The sequence below is a fragment of the Pyrus communis genome, chromosome 6, assembly GCF_041283825.1.
Source record: "Pyrus communis isolate YQ-2024b chromosome 6, ASM4128382v1, whole genome shotgun sequence".
Lineage (NCBI taxonomy): Eukaryota > Viridiplantae > Streptophyta > Magnoliopsida > Rosales > Rosaceae > Pyrus > Pyrus communis.
Window position 1 is genome coordinate 2,234,187 of NC_142570.1, and position 17,021 is coordinate 2,251,207.

Consider the following 17,021-nt stretch of genomic DNA (forward strand, 5'->3'; position numbering starts at 1 on the left):
CTTCAGATTCTTTTTGTGGAGATTTAAAGAATCAATCAATTATATTTTTTCATTTTATGTCGTACGATTAGAAATTATTTTAAATTAAATATAAATAATACTTAATAAAAATTGATTGCATGATGTACAATAAATAGACACAATTAATTGATCATCAGATTCCCACAAACAGGACCCTTGTCCATCATTTTTAACCACCAGATAACTTAGCTGTCCTAATATGAGTGACCCTATATGTGCTTTAATCTTTAGTACAAGTCATATGCCAGAGTCCTATCATCTCTGCTTAAGCTTTTTCGTACTGATGTTGTATTCAACTATTCACAGTCAATATATCACATCATTTTCATTTTTCTAAACAAAAACTAATAAAAAATGTTTAAAAATTTTAAATTTTAATCAAAACGACAAAAATGTGTTGTAATATATCATATCATTTTCATTTTTCTAAACGAAAACTAATAAAAAGGGTTTAAAAACTTTGAGTTTTAATCAAAATTACAAAAATGTGTTGTAAATGAATAATACTAGAAGTGACTTTTTAGAGTACAAATGTATTTTTCGTTAAAAGGTAAATAGTACCGAGAATGTTTCGTTAAAACTTTTTTTTTCTAATACAACCATCTTTGCAAAAATTCAAATTTTAAACCTAGTCTTATTTTGAGTCCTAAAAATGAGGTGGATTTAATCTTTTGGCTTTTTTTTTTTATTTGCAAAAACTCAAATCTTTAAATACTTACACCCTGAAGGAGACAATAATATTGAACTCAAGCTCAAATTTGAGTTTTAGCAATTTGGTTATGCCCAATGAAGATGATTAGGCTCAAAACTCAAATCTCATAACTTTGTTGAATAACTTTTTTACTAATTGGCATGGACTCCACATTTGACTCGAATCTCATATTGAAACCCATATTTGAGTATCAACTTTCCCGGAGACTTATATATAGATTTTAAGTCTCCGATGCATTGGATAATCTTAAACTCATATTTAGACTCAAATATAAAATTTAAATCTAAATTTTCCGATGCATTGAAGATGCACTTAAATATTTATTTTAATTGTGATGAATAGATTTATTTACGATAACAATCACCAAAAGAGTTCACAGAGAGGTCATGTATATGTATTGTAATAGGTTAATCTTGTTCGAGTAAGACCAAGTGGAAATAAAAGAAAAGAGCCACTCAAGCCGCAAAACTATTGGAAGTGTTAGGAATCTTTGTATTTAGAACTTTTCACTTATTCAAGTGACGCACGTTATTTTATTACACAAATAACAATATTTTGGCTATAAATTAATAATGAAAAATAGAAAATATATTTCAAACATTAAATGTCTTTGTTTTTGTGTAAAAAAATGACACGTGTTATTTGAAGAAGTGAAAATGTCCAAATGAAAGGATAAGTGTAAGGGTTGCAAAAATTTCTCATCACATTATCAGCGGTCATATTGATAGTGGGTTTAACTCAAAAAATGGATTCTATTTACTAAAATATATGCTATTCTAGCTAGAGTTTTGCACATATTCCAAAATTCAAATGAAATCAAGGGCAGGTAAAATATCTTAAGGCATTAATACTTCTTTTTTGAGGGAAAAATTCGTAACTAGAAAAATTTATAAATCTATTTACCATATTTCTGTCAAGAAAAATATTTTATTTACTATACTTGGTAAAACAAGGCGAAGTTAGTTAACAATAATGTTAATTCCTTTTTTTTATATCAAATAATGTTTAAGCTATGCGCTTAAAATTTGGACTATGGACTTGCCAATTTTACAACCCATGAATTGACTGGAAAAACAACTCTTTATCCATGACTTGAAAGGTGCATGCACGGCTACTTACCATCGTTATCTAAATTACATATTAATAAAATTTTCTTTATCAACAAAAAAATAGTGAAAAAATAATTTAGTCTTCTACTACAAAATAAACATGGGCAGTTAAGTAAAATTCACATAAACTAAATTTTACAATTTTTTTTTTAAACACAGCCACATATGATCCTAATATCCTCTAATTTGAAAAATAAACTATAAAAATACAAACTTCTCTCTCGCATTCCACATTACTCTTTTTTCTCCCTCTCTCCTTCTGATTTAAAAAATAGATATTATCACACACAAAGTGGGGAATTATGCTAGTAAATTTGATTAGAACTCACCATGTGATATGAAGATTAATTTAAAATTAATAAAATGGTAAAAAATTTGAAAGTGAGAGATTCTCTTGCGTAGAAATAAAAAGGAAAAAGTGATAACTGAATGAGAGCTTCTATTCTCTGTACCAACATGCTAACAAAATTTGATAATGAGCTCGTTTAGAAGTGTTTTTAAAATAGCTAAAAACGCATTTAGAGAAAATATTTTTGGGTTTCAAAAATACTTGAAGTGCTTTCTGCAAGAAGCACCAGTTATGCTTCTTACCAAAAGCACTTCAAATGCTTTTCCATAATTCATTTTTTTATTAAGAATTTATTCTAAAAACATTTTCAACAAAATCACTTTTAATCATTTAAAAAAACACTTCCAAATTAGCCTCATTTCTTTAGCAAAGGTTCAAAATGGATCTGATGACTTATTTGCTGATTTGCATACGTTATTGGAGATGCTATTACTACGACATATATTTAAGATGATTGGAAACTAGCTAGTAAGCTTTTACCTTTTGTATTTGTTGCATGTGAGTTTTTAGCAAAGCCTAAACCACATAAATAAAATAAGAAATTTTTTTGACGCATTTTTTTTGTTTCATTATGCACACTCATATTTATTTTTGTCTATTGATTTTCACTTGATTTGCTTAGTTTAATGATTAAAATAATCAAGGGTGTGTCGATGGGAGAAATGGGGTGTGAAAAGTATTTACCCAAATGGAAGTTCTCAAACTTCATTACTTTCCAAAATAAAAATGAAATATCATGAGGGGGAAGAGACTTCTATGAAACAAAAATGTTAATGTGACAATATTTCAAACAAACTATGCAATGTCATTTGAGAAACTTAAAATGCATAATGACACATGTTAGATTAACCATCATTTTTATGTTGGATTAACTGTCATTTTAATGTAGGATTAACTTCTTCATGAGGGGCTTGCAAGAAGGGAAAAAAGGGGTTTGAATCATTTTTTCTATATTATAATCATCAATGTATTTATTTATTGATTTTACATTTTTGGGGATTAAAGTAATAACTAACCTCTCCGAAAGAGGAATCTGTGATACAGTGGTGATTGTTCTGGTGCAATCCTTTTTTCACTGTAAAACACAAACAGAGAGACACACATGCACCGCAATGTTACTGTTTTGGTGAACCATTTTCTGCCATGGCAAAAATCGACAACATTTGTATATAAATACGCACATCATCGATATATATAGTACCTGTTGGCAGTCCCACATCGGTGGAGAAAATCAACAAGGGTGGCTTTAAATATGATTATTCTATTCTAACTAATACCAAGGTATTTTATGGTAAAACATCACACTTGACGGATTGGACAAATGGTAAAGTTAGGGACAATATTGGAAACAAGTGGTAAAGTTATGCACACTCATTTATTTACGACTTTTAGATCGAAAAAACAAAGAATATTCAAACGACATAAATAAATACGGGTGTACAAAGGATTAAAATAGTACTATAAAATAATTTCACTTGAGAACATGAAAATTCTTTAAGTTATGGGGGAGATAAATTACCAAAGGAAAAAAGGTATTAGGATAAGAGAGGTGAGAGACAGGGTCAGATCATTATAAGATGATGGATTGATAAATGTCCATTTTTTGATAGGAAGACAAATGCCCGGCCGTTTGATCAACTTTTTGGTTAGCATTAGTATGACTAAAGAGACATGCACTTCTGTAAATGAAGGGATCCATGTTAATTTATGTCGATATCGACGGTTGAAGGTTATCGGAATTTTCGAAAAAGAAAATGTCTTGTAATTAAGTAAGACGCTGGACAAATAAGTTGTCTTCTCCTAATTAAGCATGTAACCAAATCGTTACGGTTCCCACCACATGAAAAAAAAATAAAAAACTGTGGTTCCCATGCAACATTACAAGTTGGGACTTTGAAATTGGAAGGAAAATATGAGGTTGACTCGTGGATGTTCTTGATATTTTAAGTTATTGATTAGAGCTTATGCAAATGCATGATTAGATCAGTAGCTAGAACCGTGTACTCCATTGCACACAAAGTCAAATCATTTCTCATTTTTTGTAGGAAACAATCATCTCCCTGTTTTTTCTTGTCAATTTAAAATACTTTCACGACAGTTTAGTTTGACCATTGGGTAAAGCTTTCTCAAGGCTTTGGGTTCAGAAGTAAGGCTGGGAGCCCATCATCAAGGTTTCTCATTATTTAGTTTTCGTTCCTAATATGTCATTGTTTTGATCATCGTGAAACAAAGATTAAGCTGTCCTTTCGGGAACATCCGACAAAATTGAAACGATACAGAGAAGATTAGTATGGTCGTTGCACAAGAATGATACGCATAAATCGAGAAAGAAGGATTTAAACTTGAGAACTTTTTCATTGTTCTGAAAAATGTACAACTAGACTAGTAACTAATTGGTTTATAAATGTGATTACGATATTACCCAAAGTTTCATAAGGAAATTTGGGTACTCAAGGGTTTGTTTTGTGTCAATAAAATGTAAAAGTAAAAATTTTAAATTCTAGCAATTGACAAATTTAAGATACAAACTGTAATCAAAAGGATATTTGTAAGACTTTATGCAAATAAGTTTCATATATTTCATAGAAGTTTTTCAGTGACGTCAATTCAACTTGCAAAACATGTATATATTCTTATTGTTTCAAGTTGCAGAGAAATAACAGATCACAACAAAAAATAAAATAAAAGCTTGATCAACATGATCCCTTGCAAATTTCATTCTCCACATATATATCTCGATGGATATTATTATTAGGCAGAATCAAAGTCAAAGCATCCACCCAGGAATGTATCCATTAACATGCTGGCCCGGATTTCCAACATTCATTCCATTATGTGAACCCAAATGGGTGCATCTGCATACCCAGTGAATTTATGCAAAGTAGTAAGAAAAGGAAAAAGATTAGTGAATTTATTCACTTGTTTTTTCGGAAGCTCAAATTGTGTCTCTTAACTTTTTAAATAACACAATTTGAATTTCAAAAGGTTAGGTGAGACAACGCTTGAGTTGTAAGGACTTTGTCGTAATTAATTCTCAAAAGAAAGTGATGTTAATTAATACAAAAATAATTAATGGAGTTTATTTTTTAAAAGGGTGGAATTAGTTACCCAATTTGGTAAGTGGAGTTGTTTCCTCCCAAGGGATGGAAGGAGGCTTCTGAGTTGGAAGGAAGCCAAGTTTGCTGAATATTGTTGTGGCCATGGCCAGCAGCTTCCCATGCCATAAATTGTGGAGCTTGCTCAATTGTTCCAGCTGTACGTTCAATTATACATACATTTAAATAATATAATTGGAAGAAAAAAGCCGAATGGTTTCAACCCTAAACAATTTTGATGAATAATTCCTGCAAGTAATAAACAGATATAAACAAATTTAATTTTGTAAAGCATAATCATTAATTTGTTTATTACCTTCCTCCTCAAGGCTTTGTTAGCTTCAACTAGCATTTGTTCCTGCTCAAGAACAAAAGGCAAGGCCAGACATTATGTATATACACACACACGTAGAAAGGCGAAAACATGCATGCGTATATTGTGAAAATGTATCGATCAATGATGTTAAAAAGAGATTAATTCATGACTTACCCTGTTTTGAAGATCAGAAAGCTGATCAAGCATAAATTGAGTCTGATCAATAACAAGTGGCGACAAAAATTATCAGAAAATCATTTATCTCTTGAAGATGCATCACCATGAACTGTAAGTTGGAATGAACAATTCTAGCTAGTATTCTAAAATCATAGGAGGATACCTATATAATTTATATGCCTCAGGCCCTCAGTCTATCCGCATAAAAGCATATAGCTCAAGGAGTGAAGGCCCAGGTTTGTTAGGGTTAAGCCACCAGTTTTCAAAACGCTTCAGTAGGTGAAACCAACACTCTTTGAGTTAATTAACTAATTACCTTTGTTGACCTAATTTTGTTCAAGGAGGTCTCCAGTTGATGCTCAAGCTCCTCAAGCTCCTTTTTGTTCAGGGTGGCCAAATCTTCCCCAAGAAGGTTTCTGCAATATTAGTTAATTCAGGACGATCATCAATCTACTTAATTTTTTTTTATATAAAACAGAGGATTAGGTAATATTAGCTTGTTGGAGTAGAACGATGTAGGACGCAGAGCGTTCACTCTCAAACCGACGAGTTGGAAGCTGAGAAAGGTTATTAATGAAAATTATGCATGCAAACAGTACTACCTTTGAGATTGTTGGAGGACCTCAACTCTTGTCTCCAGCTGCAAATACTCCTGATAGCTGTTCTGCTTGGGGACAAATTAAAAACAATTTTGTCATTAGGTCACAATTTCTAGCTAGGATTCTCGATCATCAATAAACTCTAATATTATACACGCAAACAAATACGGATTGAATGGATCGGTAAAGTTGGATTGTTTTGGTCCTCATAATAGTACTCCAGCTTAATTAGCTACCTGAGTCTCGTTGGCAGGTCGGTTGGCGTCCAGGGAACTATAACTGCATCTTTGGTACTTTTCAAGCGTTTTAATCATGCTAAAGATGAACGATTGAAAAATACAGTAAGATCACTACATTTTTAATCACAAAAAAAAAAAAGAAAAAAAAAAGGATTGGAAACTTGTAGAATAATTAATAGATCATTGGATGATCCACGATTAAAACAATGTAGATTCAGAGGAAGAAAACAAAAAAGATTAAATATTAAGCCTTTAGATATGTAAATAACACACATTATCTTAGAGGAACAATATATTATTAATGCAAAGTCCAAACGGGAAAGGTGATGAAGGATTAGGTGAGCTAAACAATACATAAATTACTCTCTTCCGGGTTATTGTGGTTAGAGAGAACCAAAATTGTTGAGGCTTGGTCTCTTTGACATACCATTGTAGCGTACTTTCTTCTCATAATAATTAGAAGAATCCTAAACGAAATTCCTTGAACAAATCTTCTCAATTTCAAAAAACATACATTTGTTAAATTGAATTAACCAATAATAAACAAAGTTCAACAGCATTTAACAGTTCAGATAACATGAATGAGCTACCATCCAGTGCTATGTTGTATGTCAGCTAGATATATACCTCGTATATATATTGGCTTAAAGCAACTTGCATTTGTATACTACATAAAAAACGAGAAATTCTAAGTTTTCAGTTTCATGTATGTATATAGTTAGTTGCTTGCTTGGAACCCTAAAATAAGGGTGGCAACTCTTATTACTTGAAAAAGTTTGAAACCCGAAGTTAGCTTGGCATTTTTCTAGTAAAATCTTGCCTTCATTTCCATTTCAAAACAGATATAATAACAAAAAAAAGCTAATACCTATCACTATGAATAGACGATTTAACAAAAGAAGGAATAGACGATTTAACAAAAGAAGGAAATATATGCAATACTTGAGTACTGATGAGAGAAACTACAAGCATCATACAGTGATCATGTAATTTAGAATGTGATCTCAATTAGCTGAATTATGACAATCAAATGCATTAATATTAATTAAGTTATACCTCAATAAAAAAGAAGTAAATTCATCAACCTAATAATTGTAACCGCATTAACATTGAAGAAAATCTGAAGGCCGGGTCTTACACTACTAAATTCATTTTTTTTTTTACTTTAACAAACTGTGAGAGAATCATATTACATTTGTCTAAACTATAGTCAAGTTTAATAAACATACATTTAGGACTATTAAATTTTAATAACTAATGATGTTAAAAATACAAAATCATCGTATTCTTTTATAGAACAAGTAGCAATCAGTATAATAAGATTGCTAAAAACGAGACTGCTCAAAGTATCACTATATTGTAATAAAAACTGTTATTCACACTTTAAAAGAATTATCATCATACTCCAAATTTATTAAAATCTTTCTACAAAGTTTTTGCATAACCTTCCGCAGCTTTAAAACAAAGAGGCAGACCTTTGTCTTTCTCTTACTGAAAATAATATTTTAATTGCAGCACAAAGTACCGCATGCAGAAAAATTAAACATCAAATCAACCTGGCACCGAATCATAACAGTGACCGGTATTATTACTGGTCTCTCCCATTAGCAGAATATTTTTGCTTAATACAAAGTGGTATTAATGTTCACTATTTTAAATATTATCGATCGTTATATTAGTTTAAATTTTAAGATTTTTGTAGTTGATGAATACAAATATTAAAATTTAAACTTATCAAATAATAATTAATAAGTTGGTGAGTACTACCACCACTCAATAATGGTGAGAAAAAATGTTAAGAAAATTGAGGTTCCACCATAAAACCAATTGGCAATATGGAGAATTGCTCAGCTTACTTATAACCCCACGCCCCTCACAAGCCTAACACGTGAGATAACCTACTCTGAAACCATGAAGAAAGTTGAGATTCCACCATAAAACCAATTGGCAATATGCGTAGTACTCCAACTTACCTATAAGCACATGCAAGGTTCTTTATCCCATCAATGTGAGACTCATTCTCAACAAAATGCGTCCTAAAATAAAAGTGCCGCTGACGACAATAAAAAAAAAGAAGAGAAATGCTAAGGGGATCTCTCAAAGAGGGACTCTCCATGGACTTCCTACCAGTACCTCACAGTTTAATGTTAATTCCCATACAAATATTGTAAAACATATGCCAAAAATATGACGTAACAGAAAATCTATGTAGAATCGCACTTCTAAGAGTCTCCTTGGCATTCCTCGTAAAAAAAAATGATCAAAGACTCAGTAATTTTCTTGTTAGTTATTTCTGGAAAACACGATCAATCAAAATGTTCATCTTGTTGGTTTTAAAAGAGAAAAAAGAAAACACACACAGACGCACACATAAAAATAGTATAAAAAACAATAAACCAAATATGTCTAAAAAAGTACAAAATGGTTCACAATTCAGCAAAGTTGTTCAGATTAGCTGAAACCTATTTTTGTAAGTAGCAAATACAAAAAACGAAATCAAAATTTTGCAAAACCTAAAAATTACTTGGGAAACTTTAAGCGTGTCTAATATATCGATAGGTTAACAATTTCACAGCTTAAAAAAAAAAAAGAAAAAAAAAATTTACAGACCAGTAACAAAGATCAATTTAATTAAATATAAAAGATCAAAGATCAATTTAATTAAACTAGTTAGGAAAAGATTGGGAAACACCACTAACAAACCAGTAAATTTGATTCAATTGTTTCAAAACCTAGTAAATTATCTTTTACTATATATAACCTGCATAATCCAAGAGAAAAAAGTGTTCTAAAAAGAAATAAAATTAAGAAAGAAGAGAAATAAAAGAGTTTAGATCTTTAATTATGAGAAAAGCGATAACTAAGAAAGCATCTTCTTGCTTAAAGTGATAACTTGGAACGGATCAACATATCTGAGCTGAATGAATCAAGAAAAAGAAAGAAAATGAGTGAAAAATTAATGCAGCCACTGTTACATAACAGAAAGGCCACTGACATTCATCAAATACGTAAATCCAAAGTAAAATTAATGCATCCTTGATATTAAAAAATGTAAATATTATACATATATACCTAGAAGGGAGAGAGAGGGAATATATATTATATATATATATAGATAAATAGATAGATATACCTTAAACTGCTTGAGAATTCATAGAGCTTGCCACGGCCAGAGAAAATAATGAGGGCAACCTCAGCATCGCAGAGAACTGAGAGCTCAAAAGCTTTCTTGAGCAGCCCATTTCTTCTCTTGGAAAAAGTCACTTGCCTGTTACTTTTATTCTCTATCCTCTTCAGCTCAACTTTACCTCTGCCCATCTCTCTCTCTCTCTCTCTATAGACTCGGTTAAGATCAGAGGTAGACAATCTTTCTTTCAGGAGACTGTTTATTTAGGGTATATACCAAAAGGGATAAAAAGATGAGTGCAATATGAAGAAAATGGAAACCCCTGAAAAAGGTCTTTGTATTGGTGTTTGGTTTTATCTTTCCTGGTAGCTATTAGCTAGAACTGTTCATTACACAGACATGTATTAAATATTCTTGGGTTGTTTTGTATATCGAATATCCATCTATACATACAAACAAGTTTTGCCTGGTTTCACTCTATGGTCCAGCTTTTCCACTGCATCACCCATTTTTTCTTGATTATAATTTCTTTATTTTTAGGGTATGTTTACTTAACAAAATTGAGGAATGAAGGGAAAGAAAACTTAAAGATAGGTAAATGTGGGAACGAGAATTAGATCGACTAGCTCTTTACTTGATTTGATATTGATTTTTAAGTATTTGATTATGAATTTTTAGAAGAAACTCATCATTTTCTGAATGTAGCTAATCCCATTTTTTGACTTCAATATATTTAATTACGACTTTAAGAAAAACTCTTACTTTTCATATTTCATATATGAGTAAACATGAATAAAAATTAAGAAATAAAATACATCTTATACTTATATTTTGTAAACATGCTATTAACAAATAGCAAATACTGTGCAATGTCTAGAGCCTCTAGGTTACCTTGTATTGCCTATCGGACGTCCAACAACAACCTTAACAGTTGCATACTTTTGGAAGCACTTAAATTATGTCAGATATATACATACTGGTATCAGGGTTTCCTTTTTTATATTGTTTTAGGGAGTTCCATTTTCTTTTTTAATGAAGCAATGTTTTCTGCAACGCCTCTAACAGTATAAATATTATTGAATTTACATTAACAGTAGATTCAGTACAACCATGAAACTTAATTTTGACAATTTATTACTAAGGTAGTAAGGTGGTTAGGCTTTTATTATTTTTTTCAAAGACCAGCAGGTGTGATATATATTTATATGGGTGTTCCTCAAAATTTAGTCCCTTTTTGTGTGTTTGTATGCTAAAAGTTTAGGAGAGGGGATGCTACCCATGTCAAGCCATAACATATTACAAGTCTCTTTGAGGACTTACATAGGGGATTTTAGAACATTTTTTGGTTTTTACAGTATGCCTACTAAGAATAATTGCAAGCAACGGAATTCGAACCTAGGCCTTGACTAACAAAAAGAACAATCATTACCCACTTAATTAACGCTCCCTCGTTGGCCTTTCTGTATGTACTTCACAACAATTATGGATTGCAGATGGAGCTAGCTATTAACGTTCTTCTTGCATGTCCTTGGGATTCCTATTGTTGGGTTAATTAGATGAGTCTGAATTTGTCAGTTCTTATATTTCTTAAACCTAGCATTTGAAACAATTTTTTAGCCATTTTCAGTTCATCATCATCATTTTATTATTTACTATGCAACTATGCACCTTTGGCAAGGCCACCAGTTTCCTCAGTTATCTATAAGTGCATCTTCGGTAGACTAGCTAAAACAACTTTTTAAGTTTTTTTTTAATTTTAAAATTCTTCCATGCTATGTAGCACGAGTTTTGGATGACTTGAATTGAGTTGGATTATTGCTCTTATTGTGGTCCTATGAATTCAGACCATCCAACACTCCTAACATTTAATATTACATAGCACCGAAGTGAAATCCTCCTTTATCATCCCAAATCCTTTCACATGTGCAACTTTTGAAGTAAAAGTATGTTTTAGTTTTAAAGAAACAACTAAATACTCGAGGTTAATCAAACTTTGAGTAGAATAGCTTAATCGACAAACTTGCATATCTTTGTTTCATACCTGTTTTCTTTTCTATCTTATTAAATATGATGAGAGAAATAAAAGAGAAACATGGTTTATAAGAGTTTTCCTCTAGTTGGATGATACATTAATTACCGGTTTGATAACTATTTTAGCTTTTAATTTTTAGTGTTTATCCTTTTTAAAATTCAAAATTAAAAATGAAAAAAAATGAAAAAACAAAAATATTATTAAGCAACTCCTAAAAGTACCATATGTGTCATTTGAAGTCAACTTAGCTGGCATCTTTATAAGAGCAACTCCACCCCACTAAGATAATTACTGTCCAGGTTATTGAGCTAAGGAAATTACTACCTTAGTGAATAAAACAAAAAAACATTTTATTTTCTATTTTTTGTGTCTATTGAACCCTCGTTTCATTTGTCCTTCCTCCACATTTTTCAAAATTCTCAACCGATTTCATTTCCCAAATCCAAAATTCCTAGCTGCTGCTTCGAAGCCCAAATTCAAAACGCAAGACTCAATTGTCGACAACGTCGGCGCTATGCTCAAAGCCCTTCAATTTAAGTACGACTCTCCTTCCTCCTCCTCCTTCCTCCTCCTCTTCTGCTGCCCCCGTCGCGCAAGGTTGGAACACCATCAAGCTCTACCTCCACGTCGGTGGCAACACTCCTAAGGCCAAGTGAATCGTCTCCGAGAAGACCGCCTCCTCCCTCGACCACCGTCTCCTGGTGCTACACCCTGACCTGCAAACGTCTTTTTTCATGTGATGTTGTGATGAGGTCAGCATAACGTCATATCGTCTCAAGCACAGAGGCATGTGGGAATTGCCCGATTACTTAATCTGCGAGAGTTGGGCCCACCGAATAGCCCCACTGATTTTGGTGGGCTGGAGCTATTTTTGTTAGGGAAGGGGATTGAATCAGCCAATTGCAAGGGCAAATGGCAAAGGTGGAGTTGCTCTAACGTTAGTGAGATCCACACATCCATTTTTACTTTTCACACATCAATATTAATTTTGGCCGTCGGATTGAATGAATTGAAGAAAATCAATGACTAAAAATTAATAAGAATATGTGAAAGATAAAAATAAGTGTGTGAATAATATTATTCTACTATAATCCTTATGTATCACAACGAATAGCTAGCTAGGTTTTTGTCTTTTTTTTATTTTTATTTTTAGAACAAACTATATTATCTACACTAAAGGAGAGATGATGGGCTTATCCTCACAATGGGCTATAAATAATGTGGTTCAAAATTTACCTGTGACGAGAATTAAACCTCAGACATCTCACTTACAAGAAAGACGAATACTACTAGACCGTAATACTAAGTAGCAGCTGGATTTTAGTCTACAACACAAATAAGGAACCACAATATTACACGTGAGATGATTACACTTTCAACCAAATGTAATTTTTTTAATAGAAAAAATTATTATTATAAAGAGGGGGGAAGTTTGACACTATTACAACAACTTAGAGGAGGGGGAGTTTCGAAGACAAAATGCATGGATAGAAACCAACATCCTACTTACTAAGATATTTGATCACATGCAAATTGCAACCAAGCAAGTGTACTTAATTAAAGATTAACTTTCATCAACATATAATAGAACTTTATTTCTTGATGGAATTATTCACTCTCAATAAAAAGACCTAATCACTTGTCAAGCAGTTAGATGTCACAGTGCCAAGTGACATGTCAACTTGCTAGTCGTTGTTGTTCAATTTTTGTGCAACTCGCAGGTGACTCTGATATTTGAGAAGAATGACAAGGATCCTCTCCGGATCCTCTTTATGGGGATTTGGGGATCAATCAATCATGTATGTTCATTGTACATCGTGCGGTTAGTTTTCATCAGGTACTATTTATATTTAATTTAAAATTTAAAATAATTTATAACCGCATGATGTACGATAAACGGAAACAATTGATCGATCCTCCAAATGCCCACAAAGAGGATACGGAGAGGATCCTATTCCTGAGAAGAAAAGTATTTTACCAACGCCGTCCTCTATATACGCCTCCAAAACTTGGGTAATATTCAAACAAAGGACAAAACTACCTTATTAACCAACGGTAAAACCATCATCGTACAAGTGACCATCACTTGTTTGGGAGAAATTTTTCACTGTTACTGAAACACAGAGTGGAACACTGCTTGTCATTATACAATTGGAGGGATACTGAAAAATAAAATAAAAAAACTTTTCTCTAATTGTATAATGATGTTCCGTCTCGTATTCTGAGTACACTGAAAAATATCTCATTGTATAGGGTACAACATAGGGTACAACAAGTTGCCACTTATAACATCTTTAATGGTGTAGACAAATAAAAAAAGGCAAAATTGTACTCTAATGGTTGATTTGGTAAGTTCCCTACTCAATTAACTCATAAAAAGTGTAATGCCAATAAAATAGGCAAATCAAGTAGGCAAAAGTATTAAGGGAGTCTTTTGGGGTGGAGGATGAGAAAGCAACGAAGGAATAGGCAAGTGAGTCCCATTTGTGCCAAATAAGATGGTTTGGCAGATTTTTGGCAGACTTGTACAGAAATGGGGCATATTGACAGAGGTAATATTCTTCTGGGGGATTAAGTAAGAAAAAATGAGTTTCAGGGGGTAAAGTGAGAGTGGATATGAGGTTTAGGCAGCGCTGTTGTAAATAAGCCTATTATATACTAGTAATTAGGGCTGTAAATTGACTCGAAACATGTTGAGCTTGCACCAAGTTTTGCCCGTGTTTGGCTTGTCAAAGCTTGGTTGGTGAAAGAACCAAGTCAAGCCTAGTTTGGCTCAATTAGTAAAGAAGTCAAGCTTAAGCATTGGTATATTTGGCTCGTAAAGCTCGTGAGCAGCTCGAAATTTTTATGAGACAACTCAAGGTAGATCTCTCCTCCTATCAATATAAGGAGTAACATAACTTACTTATAAGTCTATACTAGGTCTCTTATTCTATCAATATGAGATTCATTCTTAACATTCATAAGGTTTTGAAAGAATCTTTTTCAATAGAATGGATATTTTGAAGACGATTTTGGCCTCGGACTTGGTCTTATATAGTATCTGTATTGTATCAGACTCAAGTATATAACTTGACACACATAAGACTAATATGACCTAAACAACAAATTCAAGACACAAAAATGCTTTGGGGCGAAAAAGAAGGTTGACGTTTGAACTCTTAGCCAAAGTATTAAGGGGGTTGTAGAGTAACGAGATAGTAGCATACGGAGTCTAGGATTTGATTGACTCTTATGATGTAACAAAAAGAAGGAGATTTTTTTATTATCTGCTTAAATAAGAAAAATATCATGAATTCCTACCCAACTTCACTAGTTCACTTTCCATTTGAGAGCAGCCAAAATGTAAGCTAGCGAAGGGGCACATCAAATGTGATTGAGATCTCTTTGAATATCAATGTCCGGAACCTAAAAACTCTGAAACTTAGGCCGTTTAAGAGAGATAAAGAGATCTTGACCGTTCAAGTTTTTGGAATTTTGTGAAATGAGCTAGTAAAATGAGTTAATAAAGATCGTAAGATTGAAATTGAGTGGTTTAGATTTCGTGATCTTTGAGCTCCGCTTACAAGGATCTGGGGTGAATATCAATCCCATCAAATGAAATGAAAAATTTCCTACCCCAACTTCACTGTATTATGTCGGGCGCAGCATGTCCCCACATAAACTATTCATGGTGTGATTAATGGCTTTGGATGATTGGATCCCTTGAGTGTGTGTTATTCTTTTTTCATATCATTTGTAGATGTTTTTTATTTTTCTCTTTTAAAAGTTGTGCTTTACTTACTTCAGCCAAAAGGCCAAATAGAGGTTTGGGTTCCTTTTCAGATGAAGGTTGAAACAAAACTTCCGGTTCTAGGTTATTACAGCCTTTAGAAATTAGGTAGGACAATGGGAGGTAATTTGAAAGAAAGGGATGTTGGGCCAATTTTGACCCCACTACATGAGTTTGGGATTTGCCAAGCAATTGCTATATCCACCATCTTAATCCTCTTCTAAGTCTTCCAAGTTTTGATTTGAGTAAAAATTTAATTCAATCTAAATTACGGAGAGAATGATTCAAACTTAATGCTAGGCCTACACCTTTAAAACAATGTGCTCCATTCTTTGCAACAATCTCATGCTTGACTGCTCCAAGTATGACATCGAGAGAAGGAGGGGGGGGGGGGGTGCTAGAGTAGGATAGGGTATTGAGATTGTGACAAATTGTCAAGTATTTTTATGTACAAGATTCGCTGCTCCAACCGTGACATCAAGGGGGATGCCAGAGTAAAGAATGGATTGCTGAGATTGTGAAAAATTGTTAGTGTTGTTATGTACGAGAGTTATACTCTCTCTCTCTCTCTCTCTCTCTCTCTCTCTCTCTCTCTCTCTCTCTCTCTCTCTCATTGAATGTTCCCATCAATGAAAAACTTCTTCATCATAGTTTCATTTGATATCTTTACACTAGCCAACTTGGCTACATTCATGTTTTCCGGTATTCATATTGTTCGTTATCCAAAAGATCTAGTAATGGCAGTACTACTACTAGTTTGTCCACTACTTGGCCATGCATGTATTTTTCAGTGTGTTTTGGAAAGAAAAAAGTTGAAACTAATCTACCTACTGGGTTTGCTTCTATCTGTAAATTTTGAAATATTACTTCCATGAAAAAGTCAAGAGATGATACAAGAAAATAGGTATGAATATATATGATCTTAGCCGTGGCCATTCCATCAATTTTTTTTCGGAGGATTATGACTGAGTTGTCTTTTCTTTCAGTCAGTCCGATCTTTTCCCATCAATAATAGAGGGACCATAATTGCCTGAAAGATAGAACAACACAATGCCAAAGTGTATCGGCTCTCCTCTCTTTGACAAGAGAGAAGGGTTGGACACAAAAAATGTGGGGTGGTGGGTTCCTTTCTCCAATGTATATGATCGAATGGCTCCTTTTCTATCGAATGAGGATACTTTTCAGATTTTCTTTATAAGAATTTCATAAATTTTTCAATCGTGTTTGTTCATCATTCATCGTGCAATAAGTTTTCGCCAGGTACTATTTATGTTCAATTTTAAATAAAAAATTAAAATAATTTCTGATTACACGATATACGATAAACAGACATAATTAAATGATGAGAATCCGGAAAGAATCCTCATTCTTTTCTATACCTAGCCACCCACAAATTGACAGCTTTATCGTTTTTCTTAATTTCCTTCATGCAAAGTTGTGTTTGAATTCTTTTGAGAGGACACGTGGAAGAAG

The 17,021-nt window shown here is 32.8% G+C and overlaps 1 protein-coding gene and 1 non-coding gene across 3 annotated transcripts; one reads left to right on the top strand and one right to left on the bottom strand.

Moving 5' to 3' along the window:
* Window positions 1–4,431: 4,431 nt before the first annotated feature.
* On the top strand, window positions 4,432–4,530 carry LOC137711759 (U6 spliceosomal RNA). Its single transcript, XR_011065107.2, has one exon. It is a non-coding gene; the product is annotated as a U6 spliceosomal RNA (small nuclear RNA).
* A 216-nt stretch (window positions 4,531–4,746) lies between these two features.
* Window positions 4,747–10,101, bottom strand: LOC137710544 (MADS-box protein EJ2). 2 transcript variants are annotated; one of them, XM_088695383.1, is made up of 8 exons: window positions 9,751–10,077; window positions 6,615–6,693; window positions 6,382–6,443; window positions 6,096–6,195; window positions 5,777–5,818; window positions 5,604–5,644; window positions 5,300–5,458; window positions 4,747–5,046 (listed from the first exon to the last, which is right to left on the bottom strand). In XM_088695383.1, the coding sequence occupies exons 1-8, from the start codon at window positions 9,933–9,935 to the stop codon at window positions 4,959–4,961; spliced, it is 756 nt and encodes a 251-aa protein (XP_088551509.1). In that variant the 5' UTR covers window positions 9,936–10,077; the 3' UTR covers window positions 4,747–4,958. The 2 variants fall into 2 exon arrangements, with proteins under 2 accessions (XP_088551509.1, XP_088551508.1); XM_088695382.1 differs by lacking the exons at window positions 4,747–5,046; window positions 5,777–5,818 and having other exon boundaries at window positions 5,320–5,644; window positions 9,751–10,101.
* Between the last annotated feature and the right edge of the window lie 6,920 nt (window positions 10,102–17,021).